This window comes from Sminthopsis crassicaudata, chromosome 6 (assembly GCF_048593235.1).
Source record: "Sminthopsis crassicaudata isolate SCR6 chromosome 6, ASM4859323v1, whole genome shotgun sequence".
Classification (NCBI taxonomy): domain Eukaryota; kingdom Metazoa; phylum Chordata; class Mammalia; order Dasyuromorphia; family Dasyuridae; genus Sminthopsis; species Sminthopsis crassicaudata.
In genome coordinates this window covers 235543299-235562628 of record NC_133622.1, presented here as the reverse complement: position 1 = coordinate 235562628, position 19330 = coordinate 235543299, and the positions used below count along the sequence as shown (strand labels likewise).

The 19330-nt window shown below is 39.9% G+C and overlaps 1 protein-coding gene across 7 annotated transcripts in view; it reads left to right on the top strand.

The window, feature by feature from the left end:
• AMBRA1 (autophagy and beclin 1 regulator 1) overlaps positions 1-19330 on the top strand; it is a 171493-nt gene that overhangs the window by 16689 nt on the left and 135474 nt on the right. For all 7 annotated transcript variants that reach the window (XM_074272290.1, XM_074272291.1, XM_074272292.1 and 4 more), the window contains exons 2-4: positions 16497-16738; positions 17051-17109; positions 18476-18659. In XM_074272290.1, coding sequence (XP_074128391.1) covers positions 16604-16738; positions 17051-17109; positions 18476-18659 — 378 coding nt within the window. In that variant the 5' untranslated portion in view covers positions 16497-16603. The remainder of the gene's footprint in view (positions 1-16496; positions 16739-17050; positions 17110-18475; positions 18660-19330) is intronic.

Genomic DNA, 19330 nt, shown 5'->3' with positions numbered 1-19330 from the left:
GTGCATATAGATGGTATCTGAAGAGTTGTCAGATCCCAGGTAGCACTGACCGTATCTGAAGGAGAAGCCTGAATTGTGAACAAGGACTCATCTTGTGTGCTTCTTTGAATTTCTTGACCCATTCTGGGCTTTGCTTTCCTAATTTTGTCAGCTGAGTGATCTATCCCATCTGCAGTGGGATTGTGAGGATTTCTGGGTAAATGTTGGAAAAGCTGGCTAACATTGTTCCTGGCACTGGGGGGGGTGTGTTCTTCTTTTTACATAGTACATATTTAATAATTTATTTTGACAGAAGAGAATAGTATTGTTTTGTTTAGTTTGGTTATTTTTCAATCTTGTCCCCATTCTTTGTGACCCCATTTGGGGTGTTCTTGGCAAAGCTATTGAAGTAGTCTGTCATTTTTTTCTCCAGTTCATTTTATTTTATTTTATCTTTTATTTTTCTTTCTTTTGGTATTTTATTTTTTCAAATACTTGTGAGGATAGTTTTCAACATTCTTTTTTATAAGATTTTGAGTTATAAATTTCTCCTTCCCTCCCGCCTCCCTAAGACAGCAGGCAATCCGATATAGACTTTATATGTACAATACTTTTAAATATATTTCCATATTTGTCATGTTGGCACCGGGGGTTTTTTCTGTAGTTGTCTGGGGCAGATTTCAGAAATGCTTTGGGGAGAAGGGGTAGATCCCATTCTCAGCATGTGGAGATCATATACAATGAAAGCAGAAAGTGATGGGTGCTTCCTGGGCTGAATTAGATTGTTCTTAGAGCCTTATCTAAGCATTTAAGGCTGTCCTTTTGATTTTTTTTGGTGTTGTGTGTGAGCTCTCCAGGCAATTAAGATCTCTGCCTGTTTTTTTTTCCAGCAGGTTGTTCTTCCCTTGGGTTTCCTGGGGACCTTGTGTGCCTTTGAAAACCCTTCTCCACAGGACCCTCCTGAGACAGGCCTTCATTTATTTTTTTTTCATTGAAAATGAATATTATCCCAACTTTATGTTGTCTGCCTTCTGCTTCCAGTTTTGATCATACTTTTGTGTTGGATTAAAAAAAAAAATGTATGTCTGTGACATTTGACTGCATTAGTGTAACTTGCTTTAAGAAGACTTAGTAAGTCAGATTTGCAGCTAAGCAGATGATACGTTTTGTTCTTTTCTGTAATAACTGTAATTAACATTTATGTAGCTTTATATCTTCAAAGCATTCTTTGGTCATTAGTCAGCCTATACACCATCCTGTGTAGAAGACTGCCTGACATCCATTCTGTAGAGAAGGGTTGGGAAAGGTTAGGAGGATGACTTGGTTCTGAACCAGTTTCTGGGGTTGGGTTTGTCTCTAGAAGCTGTGTAAAGTTTAATCTCGACTTGAGGTATTTTAGTCAATATTTTTGCAATCTGTAAATGGTGATGCTGATTTCTGTGATAATTGTTCCTGGGCTTTTTGTGCTCTGTAACAGCATCCGAGGGTCATGAATCTGGAACTGGAAGGAACTTTAGAGGTTATTTAGATTACCTTATTTGACAGGTGAGAAAAATGGAAGCCTAGAGACTTGTCAATAGATGCCCAAGGCCATATAGGTAGCTGGTGTTTGAACCATAGTGGAGCTCAGACTTCCTTCCTTTGTCCCATTGCCTCCCCTGTGCTGTGTGTTAGGCTCTATTGATGCTGGGAGGCCATTGCAGTCAGTGGTCCTGGGCATTGACAAAGCCTTACTGTGCTTTGAAGTTAGTCTTAGCCCTTGACTTGACTTCTATGTAGAAGAGTAGTCATCATGCCTGAAATCTCTATCCCTTGTTCTTCTGAGGCTTTTACAGATCATCTCATCAATCCTTATTCACTATTCTGATGGAGGAAGGAAAGGGTTATTGTCCCTTTCAGTTTAAATACGGAAGAAAATTTGAAATTTGAAGAGTATCTCACTGTCAAAAATTATATAATAATTTGGTTGTGAAGCCTGGAATTGAAGACATAGTTTTAGACTTTAATCAGATTTATGAAGCTTATCGAATTACACTTGGCCATGGATTGGATAGAATGTAAAAGAAATTTCAGATATACTTACGTGTTGTAGAAATAGGATGAAAAGTATGAAGTTAAAAGCTCCCAAACTTTAGTTATTTTTTATGTAAATAAAATTTAAAATTTTCATCTGCAGTGACAGTTTTCAACTTTCACCTTTGCAAAACCTTGTGTTGCAAATTCTTTTTTCTCTCTTCTTCCCTCCTCCCTCTCTTAGGCAGTAAGCCATCCCATATAGGTTAAACATATGCAGTTTTTCTAAACATATTTCCTTACTCCTCATGCTGTGCAAGAAAAATCAGATCAAAAGGGAAAGAACCATAAAAAAGATAAAAATACTATGCTTTGATCCATAGTCTCTCTCTCTCTCTCTCTCTCTCTCTCTCTCTCTCTCTCTCTATCTATCTCTCTCTTTCTCTCTCTCTCCATGCGATGTTACTTTCTATCCTAAATCTATTGGAATTGTCTTGAATCTCCATATTGTTGAAAAAAGCCAAGTCCATCATAGTCGATCATCACATAATTTTGTCTTATTACTCATTTTTTAATAAGATTTTGAGTTCCAGATTTTTTCTTTCTCCCTCCCCTTGCAGTCATGTTAATTAAACATTAGTCATGTTGTGAAAGAAGAAACAGCAAAAGGAAAAAACTAAAAAATAAAAATAGCCTGCTTGGATCTACATTCAGATTCCCCAGTTCTTTCTCTGTGTTTGGCTAGCATTTTCCATCATGAGTATTGGAACTATCTCGGATCACCGACTTGCTGATTAGAGCTAAATCTGTCATAGTAGATCTTTGTACAGTGTTGCTCTTACTGGGTACAATGTTCTCCCAGGTCTACTCAATTTCCCTCAGCATCAGTTCATATAAATCTTTCCAGCAAACATTAGAGTTAATAAGCTGGCTGGAAAGTCCCTTCCAATTTGGAAATTCTTTGTCTTATGTTGTAGTTTCTGTTGTGACTGTCAGTTGTCTCTGTGCACTTGTTATAACCTAAATGTGAGAAAGACTTATACATTTGCTACTGTATCTAGGTCCTGTCCATTGTGTTTTCCCAGGAATACTGATGTTGTGATCCAGCTATATTCTCTTACCTTCTATACTAAGGATAGCATGCTTTTAATAATAACAATGATAAGGATTTTATATGGCATTTATATATGTGCCAGACACTGTGCTAAGTGATTTACAATTATTATCTCATTTGATCTTTTCAATGATCCTGAGAGGGGGGTGCTGTCATCCCCATTTACAGATGAAGAAACAGAAGTTAAATAATTCACTTCCAGGTCTGGGGCCACATTTGAACCCAGATTTTGTTGACTTCAGGCCCAGTGGAAGGCCTTTTTGATTGAAAGAGGATTTTAGGACTGCACTTCAGTATAAAAGATGTTCTCCATACTAAACTTACTGGTCTATGTAAGGATTCGACACGTGATTTCAGGCACGTTAAGCATATTGTCCATATGCCACCACAGTAACCACTTACTGGGTGTTTATTGGGCTGGATTGCTGACTTTAGCCTTTAGCAAAAAAACAGAGACTCATCTTTGGTATCCAGAATTGTTTGAGGCATTGGTTTGGAATTCTCCAATAAATCTCATTGAATATTGGGCATATTTAGAAAAGATCCTATTCTAAGAAAATTGGTTTTGAAGTTGTTTCAGTTACCTGGGGGGAGAGGGGGGGGGGAGGCAAAGCCAATACTGCTTTGAACACGTAGTAGATGGCCATTAAATGTGTGGCAGATTTGACCTTTTTTTGGTACCCTTTTGTTACTTATCTGATGGAGGAAGGGCTTCTTCTGGCTTATCTGCACTGAGGAAATTATATGTTCTTTTAATGAGATAGGAGGCAGAGTTACTTGCCTATTAAATGCTCTGGATGTGGAGCCTTTGTTGGCAGAGGTAAGTAGGTAGGTAGGTCAGGGGTGTGTGTAGTAGGGAGGGAGGTGAGAAATGTACGGAGGTGTCTTGGGTATGTGTTTGCAACATTTCATAGTTGACAGAACATTCCAGATATAATTAGGATATATTTCTATACCAGTTCTACTTTGAAGTTGTAGTTCTAGCTCAACTGGTAAACAGAATTAAATCCTGTATAGAGTCCATAAAGTTTCCTCCCCTGATTGGTATTTGTCACATGCTGGTGGACTTGTGGGTGATCCTCCTACCAATTGTAGGAGTTGACTTTCAGAAAAGAATCTACTTTTATTTTTAGTAGTGAATTTCTAAGCAAGATTTTGCCATTTTCTTACTGAAGCTACAGTAGAGTCAAATCCATGTCACCTTATCAGATTAGAGTTGAACAAAATTATTTCTGGTTTCATCTTTCCGGAAGTCATCAGTGCAGCTGCTTCAATACCTCTCTGAAGGAGTCTCTCAGGCTGCATTTTTCTGTACCTAGCTCATTTGTGCATTTAATAAACAAACACAGTGGGATCTTGTATTCTTTTTTGCCTTTTAGTCATTTGTAGAGTAGGGAAAATGTGATCTGCTACTGAAAAACCCTGATAAACATGCCTTTTAAATCCCCTTCTCATTTTCATCAAGGATGTTTTCTAATGCTGCTTTGACCATTCTCCTAGGTTTTATAGAGATGAGAAAGTAGACCCATAGATCAATGTTTGCTGCTATTTTCTTGGGCACTAAGACCTGGGGACTGAAATATTTCCCCCCATTTGTTTGGAAGCTTTATCTCTGAGAGGGCTTGAAAGTTGTTCTTTCTACGATGGAGATCTTCCTTGTAGATTTGGAAATTACTTCATCTTAAGAGTTCCTGGCTTCAAATCTAGTTCTCCCACTTACTCCCTGCAGGTTTTGGTCCTAACTTCCCCAAATCTTAGTTCCTCCATTATAAAAGGTGTGGGACTAGATGACCCCTGAGGTCTCTTCTCTGATGTCTGAAAACCAGAGAAAAGATTAACGAGTTAAAATAAACAGAAGAGAGACAAAGTTTCTCCTTTCCTCAGAAACCCCTGACAGACCCCAAGCCTCTTACTTTTGATTTAGTGGTAAAGGATTGATTCATCCTCAGCCCTCCTGGTGACCTCTAGTTCCCAGAGAATAAACTTTCTCTGAATGACCTGGGGAAAGTAACCTTTGAGAATAACTGTTGACAAGGGGGCAGCTAGGTGGCGCAGTGGATAGCACACCAGCCTTGAATTCAGGAGGACCTGAGTTCAAATATGGTCTCAGACACTTACTTAACACTTCCTAGCTGTGTGACCCTGGGCAAGTCACTTAACCCCAGCCTCAGAAAAAAAAAGAGAGAGAGAGAGAGAGAATAACTGTTGACTTCCTGCTAGACTCTTCATAGAGTTAAGCCCTCCTCTAGCTCAGTTGTCTACTTTACCACAATGGCTTCGAAACTTCAGAAAGCTCTTGCTAGCACTTGGTTGCCCTGGTTTTCTTGACCTTCTCTTTCTCCTTTGTCCTTTATCATATACTTTAAACCACACTCCTTCTCTTTTTCCCCCTTATTGCATTTATCTGCCAGGAAAAGAGAATTTAGAGAAATAGCAGTAGCAAGTTTCTGGTAACTAAAAGGAAAAGAGCACTTAGCGTAATTAGTATTTCCCACCCAACAAACCATAGGGCTTTTAGGATCTTATCTTCCCCCTGAACCACTCCACTTTTATCCTAAATAGAGACATACATTCTCAAAGTGGATAGATTTGCTTAGTCTGGCTTGTGGTGATGATTTATCCTCTGCCAGTACACAAGCCACCTTGTTAATGGAAGCCTTTACATATTTACCACATCAGCCCCTCTTGATTCAAGGTAAACATTTCTTAGTTAACCAGAGTCAGTATGGTATAGTGGGAAGCACGTTGGCTGAGTCTAAGGCTTATCCCTGAATGGTTTTGTGTGGATCATCCCTGTCCTGAATGAACTCCATGGTCCCCTCCATCATCCAAAACACCTCTGAGGGTTTACCTTCTCCCCATCCCACCCACACCTCACAAAGGGAGAAATCCCTTCCTTTGTGGTCATAGGCTCCAAACTTTTCTCAGCTGTAACTGGCTATACATTAAAAACATAAATCAAGTGAAATTCTTTTGAGATAAGTTAGTCAGGATTTGGTGAATGCTACAGTTTTTAAGGCACTGGATTCTAAAACCATTGGGCACTAAATTAAAATAGATGGGAGGTAGCGGTCTTTTTTTTTTTTTTTTCCTCTAGCATAAAGAAATCTTAGTGTATTTTGCTGTGATTTAAATAAATTTAAATGGTGAGATTTATGTGAAGAGTGGGACCCATTGGGGCTATATTTGCATTTTCTTATTTGTCTATGAGCCTATTTTGATCTTGGGATTATTCAGTTAGGACAAATGTCTGATAAGTAGAATACACAAAGAAAAGCTCAGATAGATCTTAAAAATTGTTATTGCTGTGCTGGCTAAGATTTGCAGGGAATGAAGCTAAGATTTGATATTTACTACCCCAGGCAAGGGACTTAACCATTATGATCTGTAAGGGCCCCTTCCAGCTCTAAATCTGGGACCATCTAAGTAAACGTGTGGTTTTCTAAGCCGGGGAATGTAACCATGGACACGTCCCTTGGGACTGACACAGAGGCTAGGAAATGAAGCATCTCTCTGGGGGACACCTTTCCTAGGCAACAATATCATTGATACCAACATCGGAAGACTTTGTGATTTAGAGAGCATTGGAATAGTGCATACTAGTTGCTCAATAAATGTTCCAGAAGAATACAGGCAAAATTTGGAGTTTGACTTCTTTTTTCTTATTGTGCTTTTAAAAGCTTCTGCTGGATGCTGCCTTTATTTGAAACCTCTTCTGGATTCTCAGCTTTTATCCAGGAGTCAGACTTGAACTGGGCAGCAGTCAGGCCGTGCTCCTCCTTGGGTCCCTCATTTTGGATTGGCCTGAAGTCCCCTCTAGGAAGGTCCTCCTAATGACCACAAAGCTGTCCATTGTAGAAACCCCTTGGCGTCTCCACCTACGCTCAGTCACATTGGGCCACATCCAGCCCTCCAAGTCAAGATTTGACATTTTCTGTTTAATCTTCCAGTTGTTTCTTGAACTTCACTTGAGCCAGCCAGAGAAGCCAAACAGCAGCAGTAGAAAGGCAAACAGTTTTTTTTTTCCCCCTAAAGGAAGAAAGAAAGGAATTTTAAAAAAAGAAAAAGAATAAGAAAAACTTGAGCCCAGGGTGATATCTGTCATTGCATTTGCAGAATAAAAGAAAGACTGGAAGCAGTTCTCAATGTCATCTCAATGTCACAAGATGCTCTCCAAGTCCTCTTCCAGCCTTAAGGTTTTATGTGTGTGCCCTATGGCTCCCTCTCCTCTCTTGTCTCCAAAACCACTGTTCACAGGGCTGTGGGGAGAAATTATGGTCAGAATTAATTCGATGTTTACTCAGTTCATCATTTTAACTTTTCCACTGTAGCTATAGCCCAAAGCTCAGTTTTCTCCATGAAACTAAACTTGGTTACTTAATGTTTTGTTATCTAGTAACAGTTACTGATGTGCTCCTTAGAAATTTAGAGATTATGTTGCTGTTCTTTTCTTCTTGCCTCTGGGTTTTGAGAGAATCTCAAAGACATTAATAACATTTTACCTAAATTTTTGATGAAGTAGCAGTAGTTGATTGGGTGAATCCCATTCATGAATTCCTAGAGATAGATTTCACTTCTGTCCATTAACTTGAAGGGGAGACATTATGCAGTGGAAATTGAGCACTTTCTTCAATATTAAAAAAATATATATTTTCTGAGGGGGGCTATAGATTTTAGCAGACACTACTTTTGATTAGCACTACATAAATGTTAATTACTTGCTCAAGATCAGTTTGAGTCAGCATTTAAACCTAGGTCACCTGACTCCTAATCCACCAGTTTTTTTCTATTGTACTCTTTTTCCTTTTGGTCTGATCTAAATATCAGCATTTAGGGCTATCTGGGAATCTTAGGAAGCTTCTCATTTAAAGATTTGAGAAATTACATAGCAGAGCTAGGATTTGAATCCAGATCTCGGGCCTCCACCTCAGTTGGGCCATTTCTACTACACAGATTTGGTGTTTCTAGACTGAGAGTAATTTACTTATTTTCCATATATTTGACAGCTAATAAGCAAAGATCCCTTTTTGAAGAGAACAGGCTAGTCCCCCAGCCCATGAAAAACTGAAATCCCTGCTGAAGTAGGAACTATGGAGGGTGGGGGCTGGGGGCGGTGCTGTGTGGCTAGCTTTGGAGCTTTCTGGCCAGGGCATCAGTGTCTAGTGCATTTGGATTCACAATGGCTTAGATTAATTAAGGTTCCCGAATGTGCCAGAGTAAGCTTTTTTAAAAGGTGATTATGTTTTTCTCCTCTTTTTTAGAATTTAGGGCAGAGCACTAAGGGGAGGGTGGCTTGTTGGCAGGCCATGATTTTAAGCATAGTCTAACACACACAACCTTATCGTTGGAAAAACGCTTTTAAAGACTGGTTTTGTGGACTGGTGAATGCCGTCAGGAATGCGCTATTCTTGGTACCCTTTGTCTCAGTCTGGTTTCAGGACAGATTTTGGGAAACTTGTCTCTTCCTTCTTTTTAAAAAACAGAATGAAAAACATACTTGACTGGCACTTCCTGCTCAGCAACAGGCCCGTCTGACTTCAGTTTGATTTAGTTCCCTTTGTTCTTTTTAGAAAGAACAAAATAAAAATCTTTTTCCAGGTGGCTGCCTAGAGCAAATCTGGAGAAAAGTCTTTTCTTTTTTAAAGGAACCGAGCAAATGCTTTACTCTAGACAGAAGTGGGAGATCCCTATTTGTGTTTCCTTCCCTCAGAACTCTAGTCTGCTGGTTATACTTTCTGAGCCTGAGAATGGAAGGATTTTGCTCCTGTGGCTTTTCTAGGGAAGTTCAATTGGAGATCTGGGTTTGGGGTTTTTGTTTGTCATTGTCTTGACACTCAGATCCAGTTCCTTCTTCCTTCTTGCTCCCACAGGAAGTCCAGGTGATTTCACAACTTTCTGCAGCATCTGAAAGACTTCCAAAGCATTTTTTTCCTTCTCTGGGGTTACTTGAGGCCATAGAGTCAGGGTTGGTAGGATTCAGACTGCTGTCTTCATCAGCACTTTACAGTGCTCTAAGCCCTGTTAAAAACCCAAAGTAGTTTATTTCATTCAGATTACTTTGATGTCGTGGTGTTAGGACAAAGGGCCTCTCAAAGCCTGCCCTGGTTCTTTTGAACTCTCCCCAGTGTCTCTCTTGATATAGAAGCTTCTCTTGACTTGATGAAGGCTCATTAGACAGCAGAGGGGAACTAACAGTAATAGACCAGTTTTGTGAGGGCCCAGGTCCTCTAAACTCATTTCTCTTCTAACTTCTGATATCCTCATTCCTTATTTTCAGGTCTCTCCTACTCCATCTCATTCTGAAGATGCTTCCACCCCATGGTTTCTTCTCTGCTTATTCTTGTCTAAAACTGCTCTAACATGAAGAGCCCGGGGATATCATCTGCTCATTTTTCCAATGACTTTGTTCCTGATACTGCCCTTACTCTGTGGACTTGACCACCTTAAGTGTTTTACCTCCATTCTCCCTCCCCCTTCTAAGTCTTTTTGTGTTTTTTTTTTGCCTCCTTAGAATGAAAGCTTCTTGAGGGTAAGGATTTTCTATATATATTTTTTTTTTGTTTGTATGTATGGGTGTTCTTGGCACATTAGCACATTATCTGACATGTGGTAAATGCTTAATAAATGCAGAGTCTATTTTGCTGTATTCTGCAGTCTGCTTTTCCTAGGACTTTTAAAAAATCTGTTTGTTTTCTGTTCCAAATTCTCTCCCGCAACTCCTCTCCCACTCAAAGAAAAGGCAAGAAAAACAAAATTCATTACAAATACGACGTCATGCAAAACGTTCCCATTAGCCATGTTTGTGCAAAGTGGGGGGTGGGGGGGTGAGGAGGGAATGTTTCTTTACCTGTAGGGACAAGAAAAAGGATAAACTCTGAGTCCTGTTCTCTTTCTGGAAGTAGATAGCGGTTTTCATGCTAGCTTTCTTGGAATTGTGATAAATCATTGTATTGATCAGAAGTACTAAATCTCTAACATTTCATTCTCTTTATAATATTGTAGTTACTGTATAAATTGTTCTGGTTTTGCTCATTTTGATGTCCATATAAGTCTATCCGCATCTTTCTGGAATTATATTCCATCATATTCAAATACCATAACGTATTCAGCCATTTCCCAGTTGATGACCATCTCATTCTTTGATGCCATGGAAAGAACTGTTTTAAATATTTTTGTATATATGGGTGCCTTTTCTTTTACTTTGACCTCTTTATAGATCTAGTAGTGGTATTGTTGGGTCAAAGGGTATACAGAGTTTTACAGCTTTTTGAGCATAGTTCCAAATTGTTCTCCAGAATGATTAGACTAGTTCATAGCTTGCCAACATTACATTAGTGTACCTATTTTCCCATATCCTCTCCAAGATTTGTCATTTTCCTTTTCTGTCATCTTAGCCAATGAGATGGCTATGAGGCTGTGCCTCTGGGGTTTTTTAATTTGCATTTCTCTGATTATTAGCGATTTAGAACTATTTTTTAATATGATGCTTTAATTTCTTCCTCAGAAAACTACCTGTTCCCTGTAGCTTGACCATTTTTATCAATTAGGGAATTACTCCTATTCTTATAAATCTGACTCAGTTCACCATCTATTTGAGACATAAGACCTTTATCACAGAAACTTGCTGCAAAAATTTCCCCTAGGTTCTTGTTTTTCTTCTAATTTTGGCTACATTTTTTGTGCAAAAACCTTTTATGTAATAGAAATTATCCATTTTATCTCCCATGAACCTTATCTCCTTGTGTGTTTATGAAAACTTCCTCTAACAGGTAATTTCTTCCATGATCCCTGATTTGTGTATATCATCCTTTATAATTAAATCATATATCCATTTTCAGTTTATCTTTTTAGATAGTTTGAGATGTTGACCTTTGCTTACTTTTTGCCCGACTGCTTTCCAGTTTTCCTGGCATTTTTTTGTCAAAAAGGGAGTTCATGCCCTAATATCTGGGGTCTTTGGGTTTATCAAACACTAGGCTGCTCTGTTCGTTTGATTCTGTATATTGTGTACCTAATTGGTTAATCATTTTTCTTTTCTTTGGTTCTTATCCAATAACAAATTGTTTTGATGGTTCCTACTTTGTAATACAGTTTGAAGTCTGGTACTGCTAGGGGTACTTCCTTCACATCAGATTTTCCTTGATCGGGAGGGTTAGAGTCGGGAGTCGGGAGTCGGGAGTCGGGAGTCGGGAGGCATATAGGGTTAGGGTTACTTGTTTAATTTTTAAATTATTTTCTAGTTCTATAAAATAGTTTTTTGGTGGCTTGATTGGTATGGCATTGAAAAAGCAAATTATTTTAGATAAAAAGAAACAGAGAGTAAAAGTCAGGGGATCTTCTTGTCAGCCACAAATGGTACGATACTGGGCATATATACCATATCACCAAAAAAGTTAACATATCAGGGGGCAGATACTCTAGAATGACCAGAGATGAACTTGTCTCCTTTGTGATCCTGATCATTTATGTACACATACCCCAAAAAATGAGCAAGAATGAGAGTCAGGAAGAGGGAAAGGATACAGTTGCTCATCCAGCCATATAATTTTAAAATTGTCAGTATTTTAAAAATAAATTATTGGTGTTAATAAGTAAACAATCTATCAATTCTTAGGGAAAAGGCATACAATTAAAAAATTAGAAAAGCATCAAATTAAAAGTCCCAACTAAACACCAAAACATCAAAGGAGATATTCATAAAATAGAAAACTTTAAAAAAAACAATCAACTATGGCATTCCGTTTTATGGGAAAATAGACAACAACACAATAGATAAGCCATTGACTAATTTTGTTGTTGTTGTTTTTTTTTTTAAAAGAAAGAAAGGCAAATTATTATCAAAAATGAAAAGGGTGAATGCACAACCGATGAAGATAAAATAATAATTTTGGTAGATTTTTTAGCTATTAGTCAGTCTGAAATCTGACTTTTGCAGTATACTTTGTTAAGGACAAATTCTACTCACAATTCAGAATATGTCAACCAAGCAAGTATATTACAGTAATAACAATAGTAATTACAATAATAGCCAACATTTATAGAGCACTTACTGTGCACAAGGCCCTATGCTGAGAGCTTTACAGTTATTATTATATCATTTTCAGAAGGAGGTGCTATTATTATTCTCATTTTACAGATGAGGAAACAGAGGCAAGCAGAGGTTAAATGACTTGTTCAGGATCTTATAGCTAGTAAAAGTCTAAGATCAGATTTGAACTCAGGTCTGTGAGTGCCTTCTGTCCACTTCTTCACTTAGCTGCCCCTAAAATGCACCTCACTGTCCCCAGATTAAGTGCCTCCCATGGGGCAGTGGCACTGGGGATACAAAGATCTAAATGAAAGAATGCCTGTCCTGAAGCACCTCTCTATACATTCTGGGAGGAGGAGCCTGCTGCCTTAGTCCACACAAATTCCCACTCTCCATTCTTAGAATTGCCCTGCAGTCCTACACAGCAATCCCTATGATTGTAACTTCTTTCCCCACATAGTCCTCAGAGTGACAGTTACAGAGAAACATGGACCTACATAGATAGTAAGAGGAAGAATCATTCCTTGGGTTTATTTTGATGGATTTTAGACCATACTGAAAGTTTTTAGAATCAAGTGCAATGCTAGGAGTAACTTAGTTGACACTTTGATTAGTTTTTTTGCTCATTTTGTACTCTTGAGCTATCTTCTTAGTTGGGATTTAAGAGGTTGTAAAGAGAGGACATGTTATTGTTTTTCTTATTTACTTTACCTTTCCAGTGTCGTATAATGGAGAAAGCACTTTCCTGGTGTTCCTCCAACCTCCAGCCTTCTTTATTGTCTGTACTATTTGATCATCTCGCAATAAAATGTGGATGTGTTCCCTGGAAAGCTTTATTGTATGCCCTCCTGTCTCAGGACCACAGACTGGCAAAGTTGGAAAGACCAATTCATGCGTGACAAAGAATCCTCTCTTCAGTTTAGCCAAAAAGTTGTTATTTGGTCTTCCTGGAGGGCCTAAAGTGAGGAGGTCCCAGAGCAGCCCATATTGCCTCCTTTCTGTTAAAAGCAGGGAAACTTCTTTCTTTCTTTCATCCTTAATCCTCTTGAGTCATTGTGTTTGTCAGAATACTTGTCTTTCAGAGTTTTTTTTTTTTTTTTTTTTTTTTTATGGTATTGTGGTATACATTTTTTTTTCTTTTGGATCTGCTTATTTTGCCCTACATAATTTTATGCATGTTCTTAGATTTCTCAGAAGTGGTCCTTTTCATTATTTCTTATGGCACAATAATAGTCCATTACGATTATATGACACATTTTGTTGTCATTCTCACATTTTAATATACACCCCCTTAATTTCCAGTTATTTGCTGCAACAGAAAGTGCTGCTGTGAATATTGTTGGCAATAGGGGTTTTTCCCTCTCCTTTTGGGGATCATGAATCCTTTCCTGATTCCCCCAGACTTTGTCTGGACCTCTCCTTTGCCTCTATCACATTATTTGTGTTATACTTTGTAGTATACTTATCTGTGCTTACCATATCCCCTCAGTAGACAATAAACTCCTTGAGGGTAAGAGCCTCCATTCCTTTTTGTTGTTAAATTGTTAGTGCCTGGCACATACAGGTAGGGAGGGGTATGTTTTTCAAATTTCTACAGTCTTACCACATCCGTTTTTCTGACCACAGCACCCTTCATCGGCTCATTTGTGCTTTGGGATCCCATAAATGGCTCTTTTCGAACCTTGACATTGGCCTCTCCTGTCATGGGACATGACTCCCTGTGGTACACTCTGATCCATCCCAAATGGTGCTTTCTGTCTCTCCGTCTCTGTGTCTCTGTCTCTCTCATGCTTTGTGCTAGTATTCCCTCAGAGAATCATGCTACTCTGCCTTCAAGATGCAGCTGAAGCTCCACTTTCTCTTTGATTCTCTTCCTGATTCCCCCCAACTGCTAATGCCCATCCTCCCAGATGACCTCATATTTAATGTTAGGATTTATTTGTATTTATTTTACCTTTTATCTTTTCTGTAGATATCCACACATACTTTTGTTTTCTTTTATATTACACTTGCCAATAGATTGTTTCATTCACTCTATCTGTAGTCCCAGGCCTTGCCACACATCCAGGGGATTTAATAAATGTTATTGATCAGTTGTGTGTGAGGAATTCCCAGGGAAGGAAACTCTCCCAGTGCGAAGTCACGCTTCTGAGCAATTTCAAGTCTTGGCAAGTTTCTTAGGGACCTGAGAGGATCCAGGCTTTGTGTATTTGGCAGGGGCAAGATTTGAACCCAGGACTTCATGGTCCAAGGGCAAAGTGAATTGTGTTTCCTATTGTGTCTGACTTGAATCCTGCATAATTCATGATACTCTGAAAGCAACAACAAGTTTTGTCCAGGTTCTAGACATGTCCTTGCTATGGATTTCCAATCATTAGGGGTTAGGATTTCATAAGCCAAATTATCTAGGAACATCTTAACATAAGATGATGTAGCTCCATAAAGAGTGCAACCTTTTTTTAAATCCTTAATTTTATCCAAATCAAAAGGAGTGTATCTTTTTTGACCGGAAGAGTCAAGCTCTTCAATCATAGGGTATGCATCTATAAAATAAGTTACATCCTGTCCTTCTCTCTTAGCCTTAATCAATGCTTTTTCTAATCTTGTCATAGGCTGCTTCACAGGCGATTCTGTTTATGTCACTGCCTCTCCCCCTTCTCCTCCTTCCACCCATGAAGGGTTAATTGAGGGAGGTAAGTTGAGGGATTGGAAATGATCTAATTTCTCCTGCTGTGAATTCTTATCTGATTCTTCATCCTTTTCACCTAGTTTAGTTGACACCTCCCCCTCTTGTTCCTTCTTCTTTTTCTTTATTCTATAACTCATATAATTTCCTAAAGCCAGTTGAATTAAATTGTATGCATTAAGTGTGTCTCTAGAAATTGAATCAGGTCCATTTTTGTTATTATTGGCAAAATTCCTCTCCTACTAATTTCCATTCTTCTAGATCCAATTCTTTTTCCATAGGAAAACAAGGACATATGACCTGCAAAGTTTTTAAAAGTTCAGTGATCTCTTCCAAAATTATAATCCATCTTTGGCTTTTCATAACCTTGACAATGCTCTCTAAACATTTTCCTTGAACAGAAAGAAAAATTTCTAAAAATTTGCCCCATTTCACTGAAGTTTTACTTTAGCTCTTTAACAAAGTTTCCTTGTAACTCACCCTTATTTCTGGGTCAAAGAGACTTTTCCACTGAGATATGGATCGGAGGCTTTTACACTGGAATTAGGATCGTGTCTGTACCACGTTTGGGCGCCAAAATGTGATGTTCTTTTTCTCTAAAAATTGTAACCTTTCTCTGGGAACAGATCCTTTGGGGAGCTTCTGGAGGCAAATTTCCTTTCAGTTCAGTAATTCCAAAATGCAGCCAGGAGTTAAAAGTCCTTTACTGTCTCTTTCCAAATTTTATCTCCAGATCCTTTATTTTCTCCTTCAAGTCTTGTCTCCTTCACTTGGGGCTTAGCTAGCTTTCTGTAGGCCTTCCTCTCTCTTTGGTTCCCAATGAGCTCTTGTCAGAATGTCACCAGCCAGCACGAACATTGAAGTGGGAATGAAATCTTGACTCTGCCTCCGAGAGTGGGATTGTGGGCTTCTGTGTGTTTGGCCCTGAGAGTTTCTTGCTTATATGGTGCATACTGAGTATACACCAATCATTTCATTACTAGGAAACCATTATTTGTTGTAGGATTAAATCAATGCTAAATTTAATCATTGTTTCCTGAATTCTACTTAGTACCTTGTTCAAGTTCTGGCCCATAACATCTCCTTGTAGGATCAAATCAATTGTCTCTATTCATTCCAGTGACTTAGCATCTTGTAAAAATCTAACAGTCATAGTGCTGTTAGATTAAAAGAAGGAGAAATATAGGCATTGAAACATTTGAAAATAGAGGAGAACAGAGGAAAGACCGGAAAAAACACAAATAGAACACCTTTAAAAGTTACACATGACATTACTACTGTGCTTAAAAGGAAAACCAGACTATGCAAAACCTACTTTATATGTGGGAATGCTCTTTTTGGGGTTTAAGTTCAGAATAAAATTTAAAAATTTTAAAGCTTTTTAAGTTTGTCAAAATGCTAATTTTGTGTTTGTTTTTTGTTGTTGGGGCCAAAACCCATTATTGGGGCCTAGACTCAATAGCAAGAGGAACGGTGAATTAATAATGAATTGACCTAGAATAAGTTGAGGGGATTGTCTTATTTTAGGATCAAAATATTCAAAACACCAAGGTGGAAGAAATTGTCCTCCTTCCTCTTTCCTTCATTTTCATCTCTCATCTAAGCAGAATTGAATTTATAGTGGGAAGCTTTTCTATCCACGCAATAATCTTTTAATGCAATTTTTGTTTCTCCAGATTTCCATGAGGATAACTTCCAAGGACCTGGATGGCCTCATTTTAGCTGCTTCCACACCTGTTCCCCCCCCACTCTGTGCCTGGGGTGGTAGTGGTACCTGAGAGCCATGAAGGTTGTCCCCGAGAAGAATGCTGTCCGCATACTGTGGGGTCGAGAAAGGGGCACGCGAGCCTTGGGGGCTCAGCGGCTTCTACAGGAGCTGGTGGAGGATAAAACTCGGTGGATGAAATGGGAAGGAAAGGCAAGAAACCTTCTGTCCTGGGACCTGGGGGTGAAGGGTTCAGAGGTAGAAGCCAGCACTGGTCAGGCAGGGGTAGATACAGACAGAGCTCAGCTCATCAGAGGAGCCGGCAGGAGAGAGGCGGCTGCCCTAGGGAGCCACTTTCCAGCTCGGCTGATGATCCAGGCCCCAGTTCATCCAGTCCCCAGCTGGAGTGGTCTGAGCCTAGATTGTGAGTGCAGATATGGCTTTTAGAGCAGGGTTGTTAGTGATTGTTCTTAGAAGGTTCCAGGGATAATGTCTCATCACTATCTTCTCTTGTTTTTCTTCCAGAAAGTTGAACTTCCTGACAGTCCACGATCCACCTTTTTATTGGCCTTCAGCCCAGACAGGTACTCTGCTCCCATCAAAGTCCTTAACTTTTCTTACCCTTAGCCTTGCTTGACTCCTGCCTCCCAGTCCTGCCCTTTTCTTGTCCTGCCACAGACAGACCAGTCCCTCCCGACTCTTGGAAGCACTGCATAGACCAGTCTAAAATAAAAAAAAAAATTAGCATAGGGTTCTATGACATGTCTTAGTAACAGATAGATGCGGGCTACTGATGGCCAGAAAGAGACTCTTACCTGCAAATATGGTATTGGGGAGCAGGTAAACCAGCCAAAATTAATTTAAAAATTCATCCCAGTTCAACAAGCATTTACTAAGTACCTACTGTGTACCAGACTTTGTGCCAGACTCTGGAGATACAGAGTCAGAAATGAAATGATCACAGTTCTCAAGATGTGTTTATTTTCCTGGGCTGGACCTAGAACATGTTCACAGAGGGATAAAACCAAAACCTAGATAGTAAATAACTGATTGTTTGAGAGTGAAGATTCCATTGAACTATGACCTGGTGGGGAAGAGTAAGGGGTTTGGCAGTGGCATCTGAGCTGACAGGTGAGGCGGAAGTTTATTCCCGGCATAGAGCACACCCTTGTAAGGTTTCTAAACCTGTACCTGGCGCATAGTAGGCGCTCTATAAATACAAGTTATTGTTAGTAAGCTTGAAGCAATGGGATATGTGGGAGCCTCCAAGTACACCGTCAGATCGGGAGCAGGGGTCACAAGGTTTCTCCTGCTCAGGCCTTTATGTGCCACTCACTGTGCTGGGTATCATTGGGGAGCCAAAAAAAGGCCAGAAGCTGTCTCTCCTCTCAGGGGCTCCCAGTCTAATGAGACAGCATGCAAACAGCTTTGTAGAAACCAGACGGAGACAGGATAAGTTGAAGATAATCAGAGGGGAAAGGCTTCTTGTGTGTAGCGGGCAGCCAGGCAGCCAAGACAAGGAGGGAGAGAGTTGGGAAATGGAGTGTCACATTTGGGAAAGAGCCAGGAAGTCGGGGTCATTGGATTGCAAAGGGCATGGAGGGCAGTGAAGAAGACTGGACAGCTAGGCAGGGGCCAGGTGAAGGAAGGCTTTAAAGGCCAAACAGGATTTTTTTATGTTTTATCTTGGTGGTGGTAGGGAGCCGGTGGAATTTATTGAATAGGAGAGTGACATGGTTAGATCTGTGCTTTAGAAAGGTCCTGTGATAGCCGAGGCTGGAATAGCACGTTCAGAGAACCGATGAGCAAGTGAGCAAGCCCAAAGCTTACCGTCTTTTGGATCCTCCGTCTCATGCAGGAGGGGTGCCGAGCCACCATGGTCAGCCAGAACCAGAAGAGTGCTTCTCTGCTTCCTCTCTTGCCAAGCTCTTCATTCCTTCTCTCTTGTAGGACTCTCATGGCTTCCACCCATGTGAATCACAACATCTACATCACGGAGGTGAAGACCGGCAAGTGTGTCCATTCTCTGGTTGGGCATCGGCGTACGCCGTGGTGTGTGACTTTTCACCCCACCATCCCAGGCCTCATTGCTTCGGGCTGCCTCGATGGGGAGGTTAGGATTTGGGATTTACATGTGAGTACTTCCTTTGGCTTCTCTGACCTTGAGTAAGCTGCTTGCTGGGGATTTCCTGCCATTGGTTTGAGGGAGAGAAGCAAACCGTTTTACTTTCAGGCTCTGGGTCATATTTTTTCAAAATCAACAAATTATTTTTCAACACAGCAACCAACACGCAGAGACAAACTGAAATAAAACCGTGTATCTCAGGAGTTGAGCAAGGCAACCCCAAAGTGGGAGTTGGTAACGTGTGCCATTGCACCTTATGTATCGTAGCCTTCCTTGAAAGCTGGCTCTTGGCCCAGGCAGGATTGGCGTTGTATCCCAATTTGGTGTCCGTTCAGTGTTGTCAAGGCTTTTGTCCTGGGTCTGCTCTCTACACTGGCATTTCTTCAGGGAAATCTTCAGATTCTTTCCGTGGGTCATTCCCTAATCACCAGGTGAAAGTTTTGTTTTCAGGCTTTTACTTTTACAGATTGTGCTGCTTCTTTCCCATAATAATTTCCTTTGACTATAAGTCTAATAACAGGATTGCTGGTGTCATTTCCTTCTCTAATGTGAGTAAGAGCAGTCTCTCAGCTCAGCCACAGTAAAAGGACTCTTTTCCTTTGACTTCACCACTGTTGAATTTTCCCATCTTGCATCTTGTTTGGTCTTCGCTCATGCTTCAGCTGGATCCATAAGAGGCC